Source organism: Saccostrea echinata, unplaced genomic scaffold (genome assembly GCF_033153115.1).
Source record: "Saccostrea echinata isolate AGI-Se365-2 ecotype Australia unplaced genomic scaffold, CSIRO_AGI_Sech_v1 ptg000030l, whole genome shotgun sequence".
NCBI lineage: Eukaryota > Metazoa > Mollusca > Bivalvia > Ostreida > Ostreidae > Saccostrea > Saccostrea echinata.
Genome location: NW_026889779.1, coordinates 5,019,431 through 5,038,025, shown reverse-complemented (window position 1 = coordinate 5,038,025; position 18,595 = coordinate 5,019,431). Strand labels below are relative to the sequence as shown.

At 32.3% G+C, this 18,595-nt stretch overlaps 1 protein-coding gene and 1 long non-coding RNA gene across 3 annotated transcripts; one reads left to right on the top strand and one right to left on the bottom strand.

Annotated features, from left to right (window-relative positions):
• Positions 1-1,452: 1,452 nt before the first annotated feature.
• LOC133196242 (uncharacterized) lies at positions 1,453-16,629 on the top strand. 2 transcript variants are annotated; one of them, XM_061332156.1, is made up of 2 exons: positions 1,453-1,847; positions 16,079-16,629. In XM_061332156.1, exons 1-2 carry the CDS (start codon positions 1,533-1,535, stop codon positions 16,133-16,135), a joined length of 372 nt encoding a protein of 123 aa, XP_061188140.1. In that variant the 5' UTR covers positions 1,453-1,532; the 3' UTR covers positions 16,136-16,629. The 2 variants fall into 2 exon arrangements, 1 of the variants encoding a protein (XP_061188140.1); XR_009722302.1 differs by lacking the exon at positions 1,453-1,847 and adding an exon at positions 11,442-11,503.
• LOC133196241 (uncharacterized) lies at positions 5,402-9,971 on the bottom strand. Its single transcript, XR_009722301.1, has 2 exons — positions 9,886-9,971; positions 5,402-6,068 (listed from the first exon to the last, which is right to left on the bottom strand). It is a non-coding gene; the product is annotated as an uncharacterized LOC133196241 (long non-coding RNA).
• Positions 16,630-18,595: the final 1,966 nt, after the last annotated feature.

The window sequence follows — 18,595 nt, the reverse complement described above, 5'->3', positions numbered from 1 at the left end:
ATAATGTATCGATGCAATGCGTCAAATCGGCCACTAATTTTCCACTTGCTGATATCTCGGATTATAAATGTCTTGTGTCCATGCCAATAATTTCTGCAGATGTTGCTGCATGCGCATAAATGTTAAATATCAAAAAAGTGTCGTATGTCATTTGCAGCTGTAACACATTCAAAACAATTTTACTAGTTCTACCAACTTTTCCTTTAGTATTTTTCCTAATACTAAAAGTACTATCCAAAAACTGGTGACGCGTTCCTATTTTATCTGACACACTCCCACACACCTGACACTTTGCCGACTGTTTGAAAAAACCTTTGGAAGAATTTAAAACTCAGTATAATTTACAATTTTTAACCTGTTATTTTAGAAGGTTGGTTGTTAGATTTCTACTTCTCAAATTAAATCTGTCTACCTTTCACACATCACCAATCTTCATTTTAATCGACTTTACATTCAGTTTGCTAGTTTGGCAAAGAAGAAAAAAAAACATCTGTATACCAATAATTTTTCTAATCTATGAAGGGTTAAAAATTTAACAGAATGATTAAGCAAAATTCTGAGGCTTCACTGAAGTATACTTTGTTAGGTTTAGAATAGAGAATGCGATCAAGATGATAAAAAAGTTTTGTAAACAAGAAACAGTTTGCAAATTGGTAATGAGATTTTGCAAAATTAACCTCCCCAAAATTTGTTATCGTTCCACCTATAATTTTGTATGCAGAGGTTCGATCCCCAACCGCGACTGACCTAAGTCGATAAAAAATAGGTAGCAACTGTTCCTTCGCCAAGCGCTCGGCGCTTTGAAGTGAAAGTTGTGGGTCCTTCGGATGAGACCTTAAAATCCGAAAGCCCCGTGTCACGGCAGAGGATGGCACGATAAACTATTAAAATCCGAAAGCCCCGTGTCACGGCAGAGGATGGCACGATAAAGAACTCTCACTGCTCAATGGCCGAGTAAGGGTCTAAATTTGAAGCCCTTCACCGGTATATGGTGACCTCTCTATATGAGTGAAAAATTCTCGAATGGGACGTAAAACAACACACAATCAATCAATCTCTCAAATGGCTAGCGTAATCTAATTGAAACTTCACAGAAATAATTATTAAAGGCTAGTTGTGCATTCAACATTTAAAATGTTCAAAATGGTCACCGTTGCCTTGGAAACAGGTGAACTATGAAAAATTATAAATCATTTTCCCAGTAACCTACCTATTCTTATTGAAACATCAAAGGATGATTCCTGACATGAAGTCATACTGATTTCTACAAAAATAATTAAAATCTGTTGAACAGACTTGTTCACTGTTACCAAGGAAACAAAAAAGGCGATTTTTTAAGTTTCTTAAAATTCGACATTATTCCAAAATTTTAAAGTAATAGTTCCTTACTTTGATTTCAACTCTTTTTTGCAATGTTTTTGGTCAGGTCAGGGTGACATATGCTATTGTTTGTAAGAACAAAGTTTTGAGTTCTTGTTTTTTTTTTATATATTTGCAGTTTATACATCTAGAAAATAGTAGAAATAAACCGAATGGAGAAAGACAGACCGTTAATAGTATACCCAATTCAAGAGCAGATAATAGTGCGAAAGAAGCAAAACAAGCAACGAAAACGAAAATCTTTGTACCTGTGTTTATTCGTCATTAATGTTTTGACAGTTGTTGTGTTACTTAACATTTACAAATCTAACCAGTACCTGAACGAACTTACAAAAATGACAGAAAACTTAAAGACTGATGTGGACCACCTCCGGAATTTTCATCTGCTATTACTGAATAAACTCCGAGCACAGGACAAACACCATCATTTACTGGATTTTACTGACACAAATCGGTTGTATCGAAAGGTAAACAAATGACAGTGGAGCCATTATAAGAGTTAGTAGATTGCTCGATGAAAAGTTTTTTAAGTATATTAGCTATGCATTTTCAAACAGTTGATAATATTTCAAGAATATTTGTGTCATATCAATAAAGTTATTATAGAAAAGATGGTTTTCATATTGCCCCTCAATCGTTTAATGCGAAATTCTAACATACATCTGATATATTTAATGCATTCCGACAAAGTGTCAAGGTCTTCTTTTTTCATGTCTGGTCCATCGCCTGGCGTAATCTTCCAAAGAATTCATAACATTTATGAAATTATGATTCCAGTTAAAAGATCGGGGTTCCCTAAATTTTGGCCCCTTTAAAATAAGTGATTTAAGGTCCTCATTATTAACTATATTTACGTCACCAGTAATAACGTGTCCAGCAGGTCTATAGGCTAGTTGTAGGGTGAAGAAGATGAACACGATGGTGAATTATGTTTCAGATGCTCAGTATCCAGGCTCTGTAAAATTTTCTTGTAGTCAAAAAGTTTGGAAGCAATAGTCGATATATATTTATAGAAAATACAGGGTGTCTTCAATTGGAAATATGGTGGAATACAAGACTGGAACCTTTTGTGATTAAGAATATTATATTAACCGCGTCAATTCCTTTGTTGGCATATTGAAGTTTGAGGTAAAACGGGTAGATTTGGCTATATTTCTTCCGTAGAACGTGGCGGTTTAAAAAGCCTATGAATTGCAATATCCATAATAACAGATCCGAGCCTGTATTTTTTGGTGTCGAGGAATCCAAATATGGACTTTCCTTGACTTTTACAAATAGACTACTCAAAACTTTTAAAGGGACAAAACTAATGAGTTTAATATCCTTGCCCCTTCAGATGTTTTGATAGTCTAAAGAACAATTGTATTCATGTTTTGCAAAATTATTTTCTAAAAAAAAAATCAATGATAATAATTTGGATAATATACTAGTTAGAACTTCTCAAAATTGACACTTCGTTGAAGGATAATAAGCAAATGATAACATGACACAATTTTTTGGCAATACGTGTAAGTGTAATAATGATACAAAATAATATGAACACTCTCTAATGTGATTTGATGTAAGAACAACAATTGAAAGCTATGGTAAGTGAAGACATACAACTTTTTCTGGACTTAAAATTCTATAAAGATTTGCGCAAAATACCCTGAATGGTGAATGGAAAAATATCTAGACCAGAGTAAAATTTCTCGATGTGGGTATAATACACATATCTACCCGACCAGCTTGATGTAATGGCAAGAGTAAATTAGCTTGTAGTTAGGTCTTTTGAGTTTTTCACACTCCCCCCTCCCCAACCACCACCCCTCAGGTCTTCTCTAAGCTCAAACTGTGCTTATCTTATTTAAAACGTTATAGAGGTACTAAGCTATTCTTTGAAATCGTTGCCTATCCTGTATGTACATATCCTACAGATTTGTGTGATTTGTGTGATTTCGATAAAATCTGGCTCCGGAATCATGAAACATCTGAAGCCTAAGTCGTTATCTTTATATTGCTCTGAAATGACTTTAAAGTCAAACAGTAAAATTCAAACAATAAAATTCGAATCAGCTCTAAATCAAATCAAATCTGAACTAAGATTTTAAAGAAAAACATCAAAATATTTTAAAGAAATCAATCTAAATTCATATTTTTTCTGAAGGTTTTGTCCATGTTCACATCCTTCGCGTGAAATTTCCTATTTTCCATCTCCTCGTTGATTTCTAAGAGAAGCTGATTCATGTTGTGAGCTTGCCAAACGACGACAAGCGCTAGAAAGAACATCACCGACATGAATACTAGCACCAGAATCGCCGGGAATTTCTCTCCTTCTTTACGTACTGGGCCAGTCTCCTTCACTTGTTCCTTGCCGAATTTAACCATTTATCCGTTTTTGGACAGGATAACTGGCTTCTTTTGAATTTAGGATCCTCCTAGAACATACTATATTTTATCCGACTCTAGAAAAATAGTTGCATAATTGATGTGAGTGGCTTGATGTTTCTTATTTCCTCCATTCTTAATACTAGTACTCAAGAAGCGCTTGGCCAAGGTGTCATTTATTCGATAGTAAGTAGTTTTGTCCTGTTCATTCTGTGCCATCTGATACAAGAAGCTTTCAGAAATTATTCATCTAGTACAAGATTTAAAGTGTAGTCTCCTCAAAAATTCGACGGGACTAATTTTCTTCTCCGACTATTTTTGAAAATGGTATAGCATATCTGTTTATATTGCTTTTATATTCTTCAAACTTAAATTGAGTACAAAAACATTAACCATAATTAGATAATTTGAAGGCATAATCGTGCTTTTTTTTTCTTTTTTAAAGTTTTTAAATTGTACTGTTCAGTATCTTTTTATCTGTGTAACTCATGCGTGTATGTAGACATAAGCAATAAAAACAAAATTGCTACGAGTGAATTGAAATATCTTGATAAAAGCAATTTTATGCAATCATTTTGCACTAATAGATGTGAATTATCATTGGTTACGCATTTACATATTACCATAAAGCTTAAAGTACAAATCATATCGTAAGTTCGAGCACAATATTCAAAAAAAAAAAAAAAAAAATGTGATAAAATAAATCAAAATCTTGAAAACTTTTAGACTCTAGATAACATTATTAGATTTTCAATCATCGGCTTTACGCAACCTCCTTTAGATTTTGGAACAAAAGTCAATGCTAATCATACATACTTTTCAAATTCTATTGCTTGATGTTCCCATGTAAATATGATGCATTTTCAAATATTACTAATGATACATTTTACTCACAACTGAATAAGCTTTACTCTGTGATCATAAACAAAACACTGAATTATATATTCTCTTTAAGAGCAGTCAAAGTTATATCTGAACTCCTGGTGAATGGCAAATTTATGTTTCTGTTGAGGGGAGGGAAGGTTTTTCAGACATTCCAAAGAAACTAACTACTAATAAATATCAATGAGTTACTCTTCGTGTATTGTGGGTACACTAGGGAACGTTAATTCTGTTACAAATGGAATTGGTGCCATTATACAAAGGTAGTAGTATTGCTATATACGAAAAGTTGCTTTAAGTTTATTAGCTAGATGTATTCATTTTCAAACACATGGACGACTTTTTACATTTCGTGGATATCCGTGTCAGTTAATGAAGAAATAGGGAAAAAAATTAGCCTTGTCTTATTTTAAATTCTAAAAAAGAAAAGTATTTGACCAAAGGAACAATGTCGTGGAACAATTAAAAGTTAGAGGCCTATAAGGAACGCATTCTTTTTTGGCTTTAGATATCTTTCACGATAGATGTGTTTGATACATGTTTTTACACCTTAGAAAATCTTGTTTATTAAAAAGGTATTGGAAACTGATCTTTAAAATCGAAGTATTCTGAGCAAAACATTTTTTCAAGAATCAAGTAAACAGCATCCGAGCTCTAGATCAAGACACTCAATACATTCATTAATAACAGTCGTAGTGTATAACATTTACACTATCTGCGTGTACATACCTGTACCTTTGATTCCAGCTTATGACTTCAGCATTAAAATAGATTAAGGACAACTTTCTCCTTATATTTCCTTAAAGCAATTACATAAAAGCACGTTAGAAGTAAGTGAATGTTTTAAAACTGTTGTAACTGAGAGAGAGCTACATGCTGTAAAAACTTAAGTATTCCTTCTATTATGGACTTAGCTTGCAAAAAAAAAAAATGAAATGGACGATCTCTGAGCTACAGTTCCTTACTCGTCAGCACTTTGATCTAAATAGATATTCATGGTCGTCCATCCCATTTTGTACAAGACGAGTGAGCTACAGATCTGCAGCTATTATAGGCTTTGTTCTAAAAATTTAAATCAGATCGGGAATTGCAAAGAAAAACATCAAAATATTTTAAAGAAATCAATCTAAATTCATAATTTTTCTTAAGATTCTGTCTTTGTTCACACCCTTCATCTGTAGCTGTATTTTCCCATTTCCCAGCTCCTCGCTGATTTCTGAGAGAAATTGATTCATGATGTAGATTTGCCAAATGACGATGAATCCTAGAAAGATCATCCCCAACATGAATACTTGCACCAGAATCATGGGGATTTTTTCTCGTTCTGCCGAGTCAATCTCGATGGCGTGCATCTTGCCGAGTTTAATCATAAATCCTTTTTAGGATACGCTGTTCCCTTACAAGTTTAGTATCCTGGAAACATCGTGTTTTGTTCGACTCTAAAAAAAAAATAGTGACATAGTTAGTTGGGTGCCTTTCGTTGAATTTTTCTTCTCTATTCCATACGGAATGTTCTGAACCAAAGTAGATCACTAATATTATTAATAAACTTCATCCTTTCTGCCTATACCAATTTTTTCCTTGGATAGAAAAAGCGAAAAGAAGTTAAGCTAATTGTTTGAACCGCTTGATCTAGATGTTATTTATTTCATATTCAATTGTATATCTTCGCTAGATACCAACATCTGATACAAAGAGCTTCCAGAAATTATTCATCTGCTAGAAGATTTAAGTGTACTGTACCTATACATTCATCTTGACTAATTTTCTCCGCATCTTTTTAAAAAAATCGTATGGAATATTTAGAAATTTGTTGCTATTTGGATCTTTTTATGTACTGCAAAATTAGATTGACAAAGACATTAAACATAACCATTGAATTTAAAGGCATACTCACGTTATTTTAATTAAACTTATTTGATCATTATATAACTCTTCCTTTGGGATAACTCTGCAATGATAAAGCTACCAACAAAATAACTTCGACCAGAATTTACTTAGCATACTTTATAAAGTGATCTTTTTATCATGTGAAAGTTGACTGTATCAAATCTGTTCATCTGTGCTTTACTGATGCATTACTATATGGAAAAAGCAATAAAAAAAACAGAATTGCTTCACGTGGATTGAAATGTGTTGATAAAGACAATTTTATACAGCCATTTTCCACTATAATAAATGTGAATTATCATTGATTACTCATTATACATATTAGCGTAAAGCTTAATCTATGAATTGCAGCGCAAGTTCGAGCACAGTATTTTAAAAATATTTTGATTTGAAAAATTGTCTATGTTTATCCGGTTATTAATTTGCCTAGCGATATGGAATCGAAAATATGATGTTTCCGTAGCTTTAGTGGGAACATACACAGTAACACTGCTTTTTCAAAGGGGACAGCCAGAAAAAAAATAACAAGAAAAAAAAATTTCAACTGGAGGACATCCCAGCTTCGTTCTACGTTCCTTTTACATGTAGGACGAACATTTCATTACATTGTATCTTATTTTTTCTGAAGGTAGTAAACTGATTAAACCTCAATTTATTTAGGTTTTTTTTGAAAAGTTTTAAGAAGTCTCTTTACAAGTGAATCTAGTGATCTTTTGATTTTATGAAATACAACCTTAAATTATGTATTTTGATGCAAAACTGAATGAAATCTGTATATCTTTGAATTTTCAGGGATATGTGCTCTAAAACACATTGTATAAAAATGAGCATAAATAGGTATGTCTTGTATGGTCCTTTTAGTTAGAATACGAGTTATTTTATAGCAATTCAAATAAAAAAATGATTGATAGAAATTTGGAACGAATTAGCTACCTTAATTTTAACTTTGTTAACTAATTTATTATAGTTACACAGCCAGCTATAGACTGTTTCGGCAAGGGGAAAACTTATCCTCCTTTTTATTTTCCCTGTACATTAATGACTTAGAAAATTATCTTGTTGATAAAAATATAATTAGTCTACAAAGTCTTACTACTTCAATAGAACACGAATTAGGTACATGTATGTATTTGAAACTTTTAATACTTTTATATGCCGATGATACTGTCATTTTAGCAGAAACTCCTGATGATCCACAGAATGCTTTGAATGAATTTGAATGCTATTGTACAGAGTGAAAATTGCATGTTAATATTGACAAGACCAAAATATTAATTTTTTCAAAAGGTCCTTTATTCAAGAGAACATTTTACTACAATAACAAGAGTCTAGAAAATGTAAGAATTTAAATATCTTGGTATCATTTTTTCAAGATCTGGCTCCTTTTTAAAAGCCAAGAAACATCTATGTGAGCAAGTCTAAAAAGCAATGTATGGTGTAATCAGAAAAATTAGACAATTCAACCGCCCTATAGCATGTCAATTTGAATTGTTCGATAAATGGTTGTACCAGTGTACTCTATGGTTGTGAAATCTGGGGTTTTGAAAACCTAGACATTATTGAACGTGTTCATTTAAAATTTTTGAAACATATACTTTACTTGAAAAGTAGTACCCCAAATTTTCATGGTTTATGGTGAAACAGGACGCTTTCCATTATCTGCCCTTGTTTATTCTAGAATAGTTTCATATTGGTGTAAGTGTAAATTAATTAATACCCCCGGAAACAAAACTTCATGTATATTATATAAATATTTAATCGCTAATTCACAATCTGAAATTGGTAAGAATCCATGGATTGACTGTGTGTATCGCATTTTTGACTCATGCGGACTATCTAATATTTGGAATGAACAGTTTTGTTATAGTCTTAATCAAGATTGGGTTACTACTGCTCTAAAGCAACGATTATACAGGATCAATTTATACAAAAATGGAATGCTAAAATTAATACATGTAGTTCATCCAAAGGTGTGTATAAACAAGCTTTGAATGTGAAAAGTATTTAAGCATTTTGCCATTAAAATTTAGAAAAATACTTGTAAAATTTCGTACTTCTAATCACCGTCTACCAGTTGAACTGGGAAGATGGGCAGGTATACCACTAAATGAAAGATTATGTACACTTTGTAAAGCTAAACATGTTGCCGATAAATTCCATTTTATACTTGAATGTACGGAAGCCGGTTGGTGCCAGGTAGAAAAAATATTTTATCTGGCGGCCGCCAGATAACTTTCTGGCGGCCGCCACATAAATAACTGGCGGCCGCCAGAAACTTATCTGGCGGCCGCCAAATAATTATCTGGCGGCCGCCAGAAATTATGTGGCGGCCGCCAGATAACTTTCTGGCGGCCGTCAGATAATTTCTGGCGGCCGCCAGATCTTTGTATCTGGCGGCCGCCAGAAAATTATTTGGCGGCCGCCAGATAAGTTTCTGGGGGCCGCCAGTTATTTATTTGGCGGCCGCCAGATAATTATTTGGCGGCCGCCAGATAATTATTTGGCGGCCGCCAGAAACTTATCTGGCGGCCGCCAGATAAAATATTTTTCTACCTGGCACCTACCGGCTTCCGTATGAATGCACTTCATTGTCAAACATTAGGAAAAAGTATATAAATGAATACTACTTTGCTAGACCAAATATACTTAAATTTTCTCAATTAATGACAAAACAAGATGCTAAAACTCGGAAAAAACTCTGTACTTTTATATTAAAAATATATGAGCTAGTCTGTCCTCCATGATTTTTCCTCGTTTATACTATTAACATATGTATTATATGTATTCATCTTTTTTTCTTTGTCTTCCTTCACTTTCATTTTCTGAATAAGTATATCATATACTTGTACCTCTGACCGGAATTTATATGTTGCAAATATTTTTCATTGTCCTCATGTACCATTTATATATTAGATGGTTTTGAGTGAATAAATGAACTTGAAATTGAACTTGGCATAAACCAATGTTTATCGTACCTACTTCTTAAATAGGTAAATTGCCTTACTCCATTGCGTGATGTCTTCATCTAAGAACTAATTAATTTCAATCAAATATTACATAAGGATGGCAGTTCATTGCACAGGCACTTGGGGCATAGACCCCCCCTTTCAATTTTGTTTCTTTTTAAATCGGAGCTTGACAACCTTTTCCCTATTTTTGCATTTTAATATGGATTACATGTTATAGATAATGTAACTCTTTTGTCTCTGGGAGCTGTTTTTAAATATCTCGTTTTCGACTGACATATCAGTCCATGTCCCAAGTGCCTGTGGTTCATTTGGTATATTTTTAGACTTTTTTATAAGAAAAATTTCTTCTAAGAAACAACGTAGATAAATAAATAAAAATTAATATTTTACAACTTACCTATATGTGTATCATCAAATACTATCACAGGTAAACAGATGAGCAGTGAATGGAATGGCTGGGCACGATTTGCTAGGACGAATATTATGATACACCACTGAATCAGAACGACAGTCAAGTCATGCTGTCAAGTTTAAAAAAAAATCGTTTTTTCACTCAAGTATGTCATTTAACTTGTAAAAAGTGTGTTGATTAAAAAATTCACATTTTTTCCCTTTTATATTTTTTTAAAAAAAGACAATAATCTGAATAATTTTAAGCGTAAAAAATTCACATTACGTGAGTAAAGTATTTTATTTCCTCAAGAATAGAAATATGATTTAAGAGATCATAAACGGTGTATTCCTCCTTCTTTCCCTCCGAACTCTATCGTGTCTTCCTCTACCAATACAATGTCTTATATACGAAGTATACATGTATTTATAGTAATTTTCAGTGATCGTTCTTGACTTTCATGTAGAGAAATCGTTAAGACTTGTTTATAGAACATTGTGCTTAGTAATCATTTTTACAAAGTGTTTCTGATAGCAAAATACGCAAAAATTACCCTTGATCAAACATCTCCAAGTTTACAGTGTAAATGTAGTGTATTTTTTTAATGGATGCTGACATAAAAGAACAGAAAGAAACAAGATAAAATCAAACATTGTTATCCCAAAAGTTACTGTCATGTCGCTCTTGAAAGAAACAAGATAAAATCAAACATTGTTATCCCAAAAGTTACTGCCATGTCGCTCTTGATATTGTAAATGAGTGTGTAATAAGTAAGCAAATGATGCAAAATGGAAACTGACTATAGTAGCATCTACTTCAAGTAATGGCCATAGGATTTCATCTCGAAAACGACTGATAGGTCCTGTACAAAATCTAAAAAAGCTACTATAATTTGAGTTTTTGTGTAAGAAAAAAAGAAGAAAAAAAAATAATCATTCATTTTAGGTGCTGGTACATCAAAGAAAAGTGCAAAAGAATGTTTCACTTAATGACATACGCAACGTACCTTACCTACTAATAATTTTTCAAGATATTCTTAATTTAAGATTATAGTGCTATCAGATGTTCGTAGACAAAAAATCAACAAGATTTACCAGGGGTTTTGAAAAGATATCAATTGATGAAAATTCTTGTGTAATTCAAAGAAAAATATACAAAAATTACTAAACATATATTCAAGACGTTTTGTTTATCCAAACTTGTTTTAGAAGAAGTGTACAATGGTATAAACATTAAAATGTAGCACACAGTTCCTTTAAGTATTGGAACTCTTCAACTCAAGGGAAATAGACAATAAAGTTCAAACTACGTTGCGTATGTCCTTAAAAAGGGATGTTATTAATCATCACCGAATAGCATCAATTTTGAATTTTTTTTTTTTTTTTTTTTTTTTTTTTTTTTTTTAAATAAATCTGTTCACATTCTGTATTTATTTTGATGTTGGATACATAAAAAATAACCATCCATTTATGGCTGCAACATTATGCATACATTTAATTATGAATATAAAATTTCCTGATGCATGTTAACTTACTCCAATAAGCAAAGCGCCCTAGGGTCGTCGTTACCTGCACATATTTTTAAACTTCTTCAGGTGTTAGCGACATACACAGCTGTTGACAAGGTAATACTTATATTGATTTTTTTTTTAATTTTATCCAGTCGATATCATTTGTTTGAAACTATGAGAAATTATGCATGTTTTTTAAAACCGTATTAGGTTACTTTAGTAATTTCATCTTTTTTTAAAATTAAATTTCAAATTTCACTTTGATTATTGATTAAAACAAATGACATTGATTTTAAGGTCTAATTAGGCAGAGTCGTACTTCCCTTCTTACTATTTATGGAAAATACATAATCATATACCAAATTAAATAACTAAACTAATAGAATTTGTTGTGAGTGGTTAGATATATATAACAAAATGTACATTAAATAGAATTGCGGAAGGTGATCAAAAATGCTAATATCAACTTGTTATGTTTCAAATTATGTAAAAATCTGAGAATTTATGACTGTATCTTCTGGATAACCACAAAACTGACAACAAGGCTGTCAGATTTTACTTTGATGAGAATTTGTTTTAAACAAATGATGAGGACAATTTCAGAGATGTCCTTATCGTGACGCTCGTCTTTAACCTGTATCTCATTATATCAAATGTATTTTAGAGGAACTTGGATTTAATTCTACGAGTGGTAATCCAACTTATACTCGTAGTTCCCTTTCTAAGGAAGAAATTCTTCAAAATCATATGTCAGTTTTGAATATTTTGAATATTCCAAACAACCAAAATGAATTTGAATTACCATATTTATATTGGATTCCGAAACTTCATAAAAATCCTTACAAACAAAGATACATACCGGGTTCCAGTAAATGTTCAACCAAGCCTCTTTCTTTACTCCTCACTAAGATATTAACAGTGGTGAAGGAGAAACTTCAAGAGTACTGTGCAACAATATATTCGAGAAGTGGTGTAAATCAGATGTGGATATTTAAAAATTCCAAGGAACTTTTTGAAAATTTGAAATCGCAAGATTTTACCAAAATCAACAGCTTAAAAATTTATGACTTTTCTACTTTATACACAACCATTCCCCACGATAAATTAAAGTCCAGGCTTTTTGATATCATTGACAGCTGCTTTTTCAATAAAAATGGAACTCGTAAATATACTTACCTTGTCATTGGTCATTTGCAAAATTATTTTGTTAAAAAACATTCTGATTGTACACACAAGTACTCTGAAGTTGACATTAAAAAGATGCTTGAGTTTCTGATTGACAATATCTATGTGGTTTTTTGAGACCAGGTCTTCCAACAATCTATTGGAATTCCCATGGGTACCAATTGCGCCCCGTTATTAGCAGACCTTTTTTTGTATTCATATGAAGCAGAATTTGTCCAAAATCTTGTACGTGAAAAGAAGAAAACACTTGCTGTGGCCTTCAACTCGACATTTAGATATATCGACGATGTATTGTCAATTAACAATGGCTATTTTCATTCTTATGTCGATACGATATATCCTGGTGAACTTGAGATAAAAGATACTACAGAGTCTGACACATCTGTTTCATATTTGGATATTTTACTTGAAAAAGACGTTAATGGTAATCTAACAACCAAGCTTTATGATAAACGTGATGACTTTAACTTTTCAATCGTCAACTTCCCTTACTTATGCAGCAATATACCTTCATCACCTGCATACGGGGTATATATCTCTCAGTTGATTCGATACGCAAGAGCATGCTCTACGTATGAACAGTTTCTAAAACGAGGTGAATTATTGACAAACAAGTTGATGAAACAAGAATATCAGCTGTCTCGTTTAAAGTCATCATTTCGTAAGTTCTATGGTCGATACAATGACCTTGTCAGCAAATACAATTTATCTTTGAGGCATATGCTGACTGACGTTTTGCATACTAATTGTTAGGCCATTATTTACACACTGAATTGTCGACGGATTTTTCCGTTATTTCCCGATCATGACAAGGAGCACACGGCGGGTGTGACCGGTCGGCAGGGGATGCTCACTCCTCCATGGCACCTGATCCCACCTCTGATGTTTAGAGGTCCGTGTTTGCTCTGCTCCTATTTTGTATTGTTTAATGGACTTTTGAGCTTGAATACTGTTCGTTATCTCCATATATTTCATCTACCATAATTAGATCAAATAAATGCTTGTTTTATCGGAGAGTTTTTTTTAGAATGTTGTCTTTTGTATCCTATGTGAACTCTTCTCTTCGCCGACTGCTCCTAAAAAAAGTTTGGAAAAGTATCATCCAAACATCGCCGAAAGTATCCTTTTGTAAAGCGTTCAATTGTTTTCAAACAAAAGGCTGCTCATTTTCAGGGAACAAGAAATCATTTAGAGTATTTTTCTCCTTTAAGTATGTTAAGAGGCAGGTTGCTGTGTGTTGTTAAGTCATTTTTTGTGGAAATTCTTTTGTAGAAGTTAGTGTTGAGGTAGATACTCGGCATTATGTATGCTTCGTTCATCTCAGAGGAACAGGATTTTAAATTTTAACTTCTTAAATTAGAGAAAAAAGAAGATAGGGAAAAATTTGTCTTTCTGACTTTCGTGCCTCGCCAAATTGCATTTTAATTGACTTTTCACTTTGGTTGTAAGATCTGAGGTTTTTAATTTTCTAACTATACGAATCTGCTTCACGATATAGAAAAAAATACACCTGTATGTCAAGCAATTCTCTTTTCTATGAATTGTTAAATGAACTAGAGAATGCATAGATAAAGCAAAATTCCGAGGCTCTATTAAAGCATAAATTGTGGGGTAGAGGTTGGGGAATGTGATCAAGATATCATAATACAAATGTTTTGTTAAAATGAACTTTTGGCAAAGTGTTTATCATCCCGAATTTTGCGAAATTAACCTTTCTGTGAATACCTTAAGAATTAACACATAGAATTGAACTTTTTGTCATTTCATATCTTTTTTTAAAAAAACATAAAATTATATACTATATTTTTAATATAATTAATGGTTAATATTCATATTGGTATATACAAAAAGGACTGGACATTTTTCTTTTCTTGAACAATAGGTGATGAATACTCTGTTAGTGCAAATTCAAGGTTGTGTAAAGCACGGTCCTTAAGGCATAAAAGAATGGGGCGCAAAGTTTGATTGAGAATATATGACAACTTTTCCTCTAAGGAACAACATATTCTTAAAAATTTATTTTGCAATCTGTCTGGATTTGAAAAACAACCACAGTTAAATCCCCAGAAATCTATTTTTCCTTATCAAATATTACTTCATCTTCGTTGTTTGTGGTACGCATAATTTTTCCTTAGGTTAAGAAGCATGAATTTGACTTCTCAGGTATCCATCCCGTTGAAAATTTTGAGATCTTAAATATCCACATGGTCTAAAGGTCAGTGATGGAAACAAATTCAAAATTTCGTTCCTTGAGTATTTTTTCATTATAATATGAAAATTTAATGCTTTGTTTTGGGGAGGATTTCGATGATGCAATATAGAAATTAAAATAATGTTGAAAAATACCCTTCCTTGAAACTGAATACTCTAAGCACCGGTATAGGCCCTGTCTCTTAATGTGATCTACCCATGTCTACCCAATCTGTCCTTTTTTCGATATTTTTAATTATCACGAGCCTATTTTCCTTCAGAGATGTATAAAAGTAGGATGTATAAAAGTTGAGATTTTCTGTAGAAATTACCAGCAAGGGAAAACTACCAATTTTCACACTGTCAGGTGTTCCGCAGGTTAAGTGATCATTTTTTAAGTAAAAATATTTGATTTGAATTAATCGTGTTACTTGATTGCTGGAAATGTTGTAGGGCATTAATTTCGTTTATTTTCTGACAAAACATTTCATCAGAAAAACAATGAAATATGCTTTATCGCTGGATTCATATCCCCCTTGCAGATGAAGAAGATACTTACTTATTAAATTGTTTGTTTGTTATTTTTACGTCCCTTCAAGACTATTTTACTCATGTAAGGACGCTACTAATTGCAGGTAAATGATTGCAAATTTAGACCTGTATAAGAAACTTTTAGCTATTGAGCAGTGAAGTCACTCCAAAACACATTTAAAAATTGTCATCCCAGTGAAACTGATCCAATGACTTAAGATTACTGCTTAACAGATCTTGGGTCGTTGATTTACTGGTTAACTATCGTAGGTTCAAATTTTGAATATGTTTCAAACTAACTTACTTTATTTACCAAATCAATATAGAGGGCTCAAGGCGGATGCAATTGGTCGAGAGGGGATATATACTCCCCCTTGGCACCCGATCCCCTATAGTGTTTCCAGAGATCTGTGTTTTTGCCCTGTTCTTGATTTGTACTGTTTATAGGAATTCTAGGGGTAATGAATATTATAGTTTAGATAGAGAGCTCACTGGTTTTCATAATCTTGTAAACATTAAGTTGGTTGTATATTGAAATAATCTTGGTTTTCTATATCAAATACCCCAACCCCATATGTCTTTTTACATGTTTTCCATAAGGAATGGGACGTCCTTTTAGATCGGGATGGGGACAGGGCCAATGAGGTATTAGGGACACATTTCGATAATATCTCGTAAAAAAAAATTGAATTATTTTCTCCTTTCAGGCAGCGAAAGTTATTTTGTTTTTTCGTATAACACAATCATTTGTATTTATCTTATTTTTGTTGTAACGTTTTACAGTTGAAACATATGACATACAAGGAGTTGACTGAATGGAGAAGGGAAGACCGATCATAGTGTTCCCAGTTCAAGAGCAGACGATAGTGCGCGAGAAGCAAACCAAAGGACGAAAGCGAAAATCTGTTTACCTCTGTTTATTCATCATTAATATTTTGTCAGTTGTTGTGTTACTAAATATCTACAAATCTAACCAGTACCTGAACGAACTAACTATAATGACTGAAAACTTCAAGACTGATGTAGATCACCTCCGAAATCTTCATCAGCTAATACTGAATAAACTCCGAGCACAGGACAAACATCATGTATTGGGGGACACATTGAACAACATGAATTTTACCGACACAAATCGTTTATATCGGAAAGCAAACAAATGACATTGGTGCCATCATAATTTAAAGTATATAGTTAAGTTGCTTTAAGTTTGTCTTTTTTTCTATATCATTAAGCTAAGCATTTCCAAACAGAGGGATGACTTTTATATTTCAAGGATGCTCGTGTCATTTTAATAACATCTCATCTGTTTTTGCTTATCAATGCCTATTAGTATATGTACCATGTTTTTTTTTTTAGATATCGTTACCGATACCTGTGTTTGGACTGTATTTTTTTTAGATTGCTGGTACCCTTTGTAAAACATGAAACAAACACCTTATTTAAAACTTTATCAGTTGATCCAGAAAACAAGGAAAATTAATTTTCAAAGACACATTTTGAGCAGGACAAAGATATTTTTGAGTATCAAGTCGGCTCTGGACCATGAAACTCCATACGGTTAATCATTCATTGTTTCATCCAAACCAACAATATATCAGCATGCAGATACCTTTCATTCAAACTTATGTCCTTGGAATTTAAAATTGAAGAAATGCACCAGTAGATTAATTACAATTTTTACCTCATCATATTTAACATTAATTGGTTTTGCAGCATTTCTTTTAAATGAAGCAGTTTTTATCTAAAGCAAAGTGAACAGTTTCTGCAAGATTTGATATTTGAAAAACAGAGTGGTTTTTATCCTTATGCAATGCATTCTCGATATTTTTCAGTTGAATGCATCGTTTCTCCTCGTTTACTTTTACCCTATTCTCAACATATGTAGTCGACTAAGTGTGTCAGACATTTTTCAACATTAAACATAATTTTATGCCTTATTAAAATACATGATATGTAGCACATTAATTTCTGATGAATTCTCAGGCGTTTTGAACATATATACATGTGCATTTCAAACAAACTGGTCAGAGGTACAAAAACTATACACATATAATACAAAATATGGTATAAAAATGAAGAAGGAAAAATAATGAAGAAAGTGGGAAATATATCAAGGCGGACAGACAACATGATAAACTTTTAAGATAAAAATACATAATTTTTCAAGATTTTCTTGTTTGGAGTCGACATTAGTTCCGTAAATTTAATAACATTCGGTCTATGAGAATAATAATTACACAGGTATTTTTTTTCGTTCAAAAGCTCAAGTTTTACATTCTACAATATATTGAAATTCATCAGCAAATTGACAAGTATTACAAAGTGTACAAATTCTTTCAGAAAGTGGTATACCATACGATCTTCCAGTTTCTATTGGTAAATGACAATTTGTAATTCGAAATTTTAAAAGTATTTTTTTTTAATTTAAGAGATAATTTAGGAATATAATTTTCAATTCAGATTGGGGATTCAACTGTACAGCCCGATCGAGTTATCATACACAATCGAGATATGTATACTACCCAAATCAGGGAATTTTTCATTATATCAATTGGGCTATCAGATGTTTTGAACTGTACAATACAAAGTATTTACGGTAACGCAAAATATAAGATATTTGTTTCGAATAGCACATAACCGTTTTGGGGCCAATTCAAATAAATAATTAAAAAAAAAAAACATTTATGATTGCTTTCAATAAAAACAATGATTTAATGAAATACCCTTAAAAGATTCAGCAAATTGACAGTTTGAGAACAAGCAATTCTATTGATACTATGGTTTGTAAATGATAAAATATTTATCTGCACGGTAAAAAAAAAAAACCCAAAACATATACATGAATTCATATATTACCCCCGATCTGTGCAAGTTGGATGACCACGGCATATAAAGCTTGTTCTATATCGTATTAGAATTGCTCCTTCTCATTTACACAAGCTTGTATAATGGATACAAAATAACTCCTTATTGATTTTTATGCAACGAATCCCAATCATAATGCATTTTGCCGACAGATATAAGTAAAGAATTATATTACAATGTCGAATAGGTAATTGCTTTCAGCCATTAAAATATGTTACCTTTTGGACATAGGAGAAATTTTTTCCATCAATTATATCGCTTTAAAAATAAGGGTGTGAGAACAAAAGTTTGATATGTATTTAAAGGCTGGTAAGGCTATGTTTTAAATCTAGTATGCTTAGACTTGTATCATACATAAAGAATTAGAGGAAAAACATTTAATGAGTAAAATACTTCATATTTCGGCATTTTCATGCAGATGAATAAGCAATCAAT

Coding starts and splice junctions, on each gene's coding strand:
- LOC133196242 (XM_061332156.1), top strand. CDS start 1,533: ATGGAGAAAGACAGACCGTTAATAGTATACCCAATTCAAGAGCAGATA. Junction 1,848..16,078: donor CAAATCGGTTGTATCGAAAG/GTAAACAAATGA, acceptor AACGTTTTACAG/TTGAAACATATGACATACAA.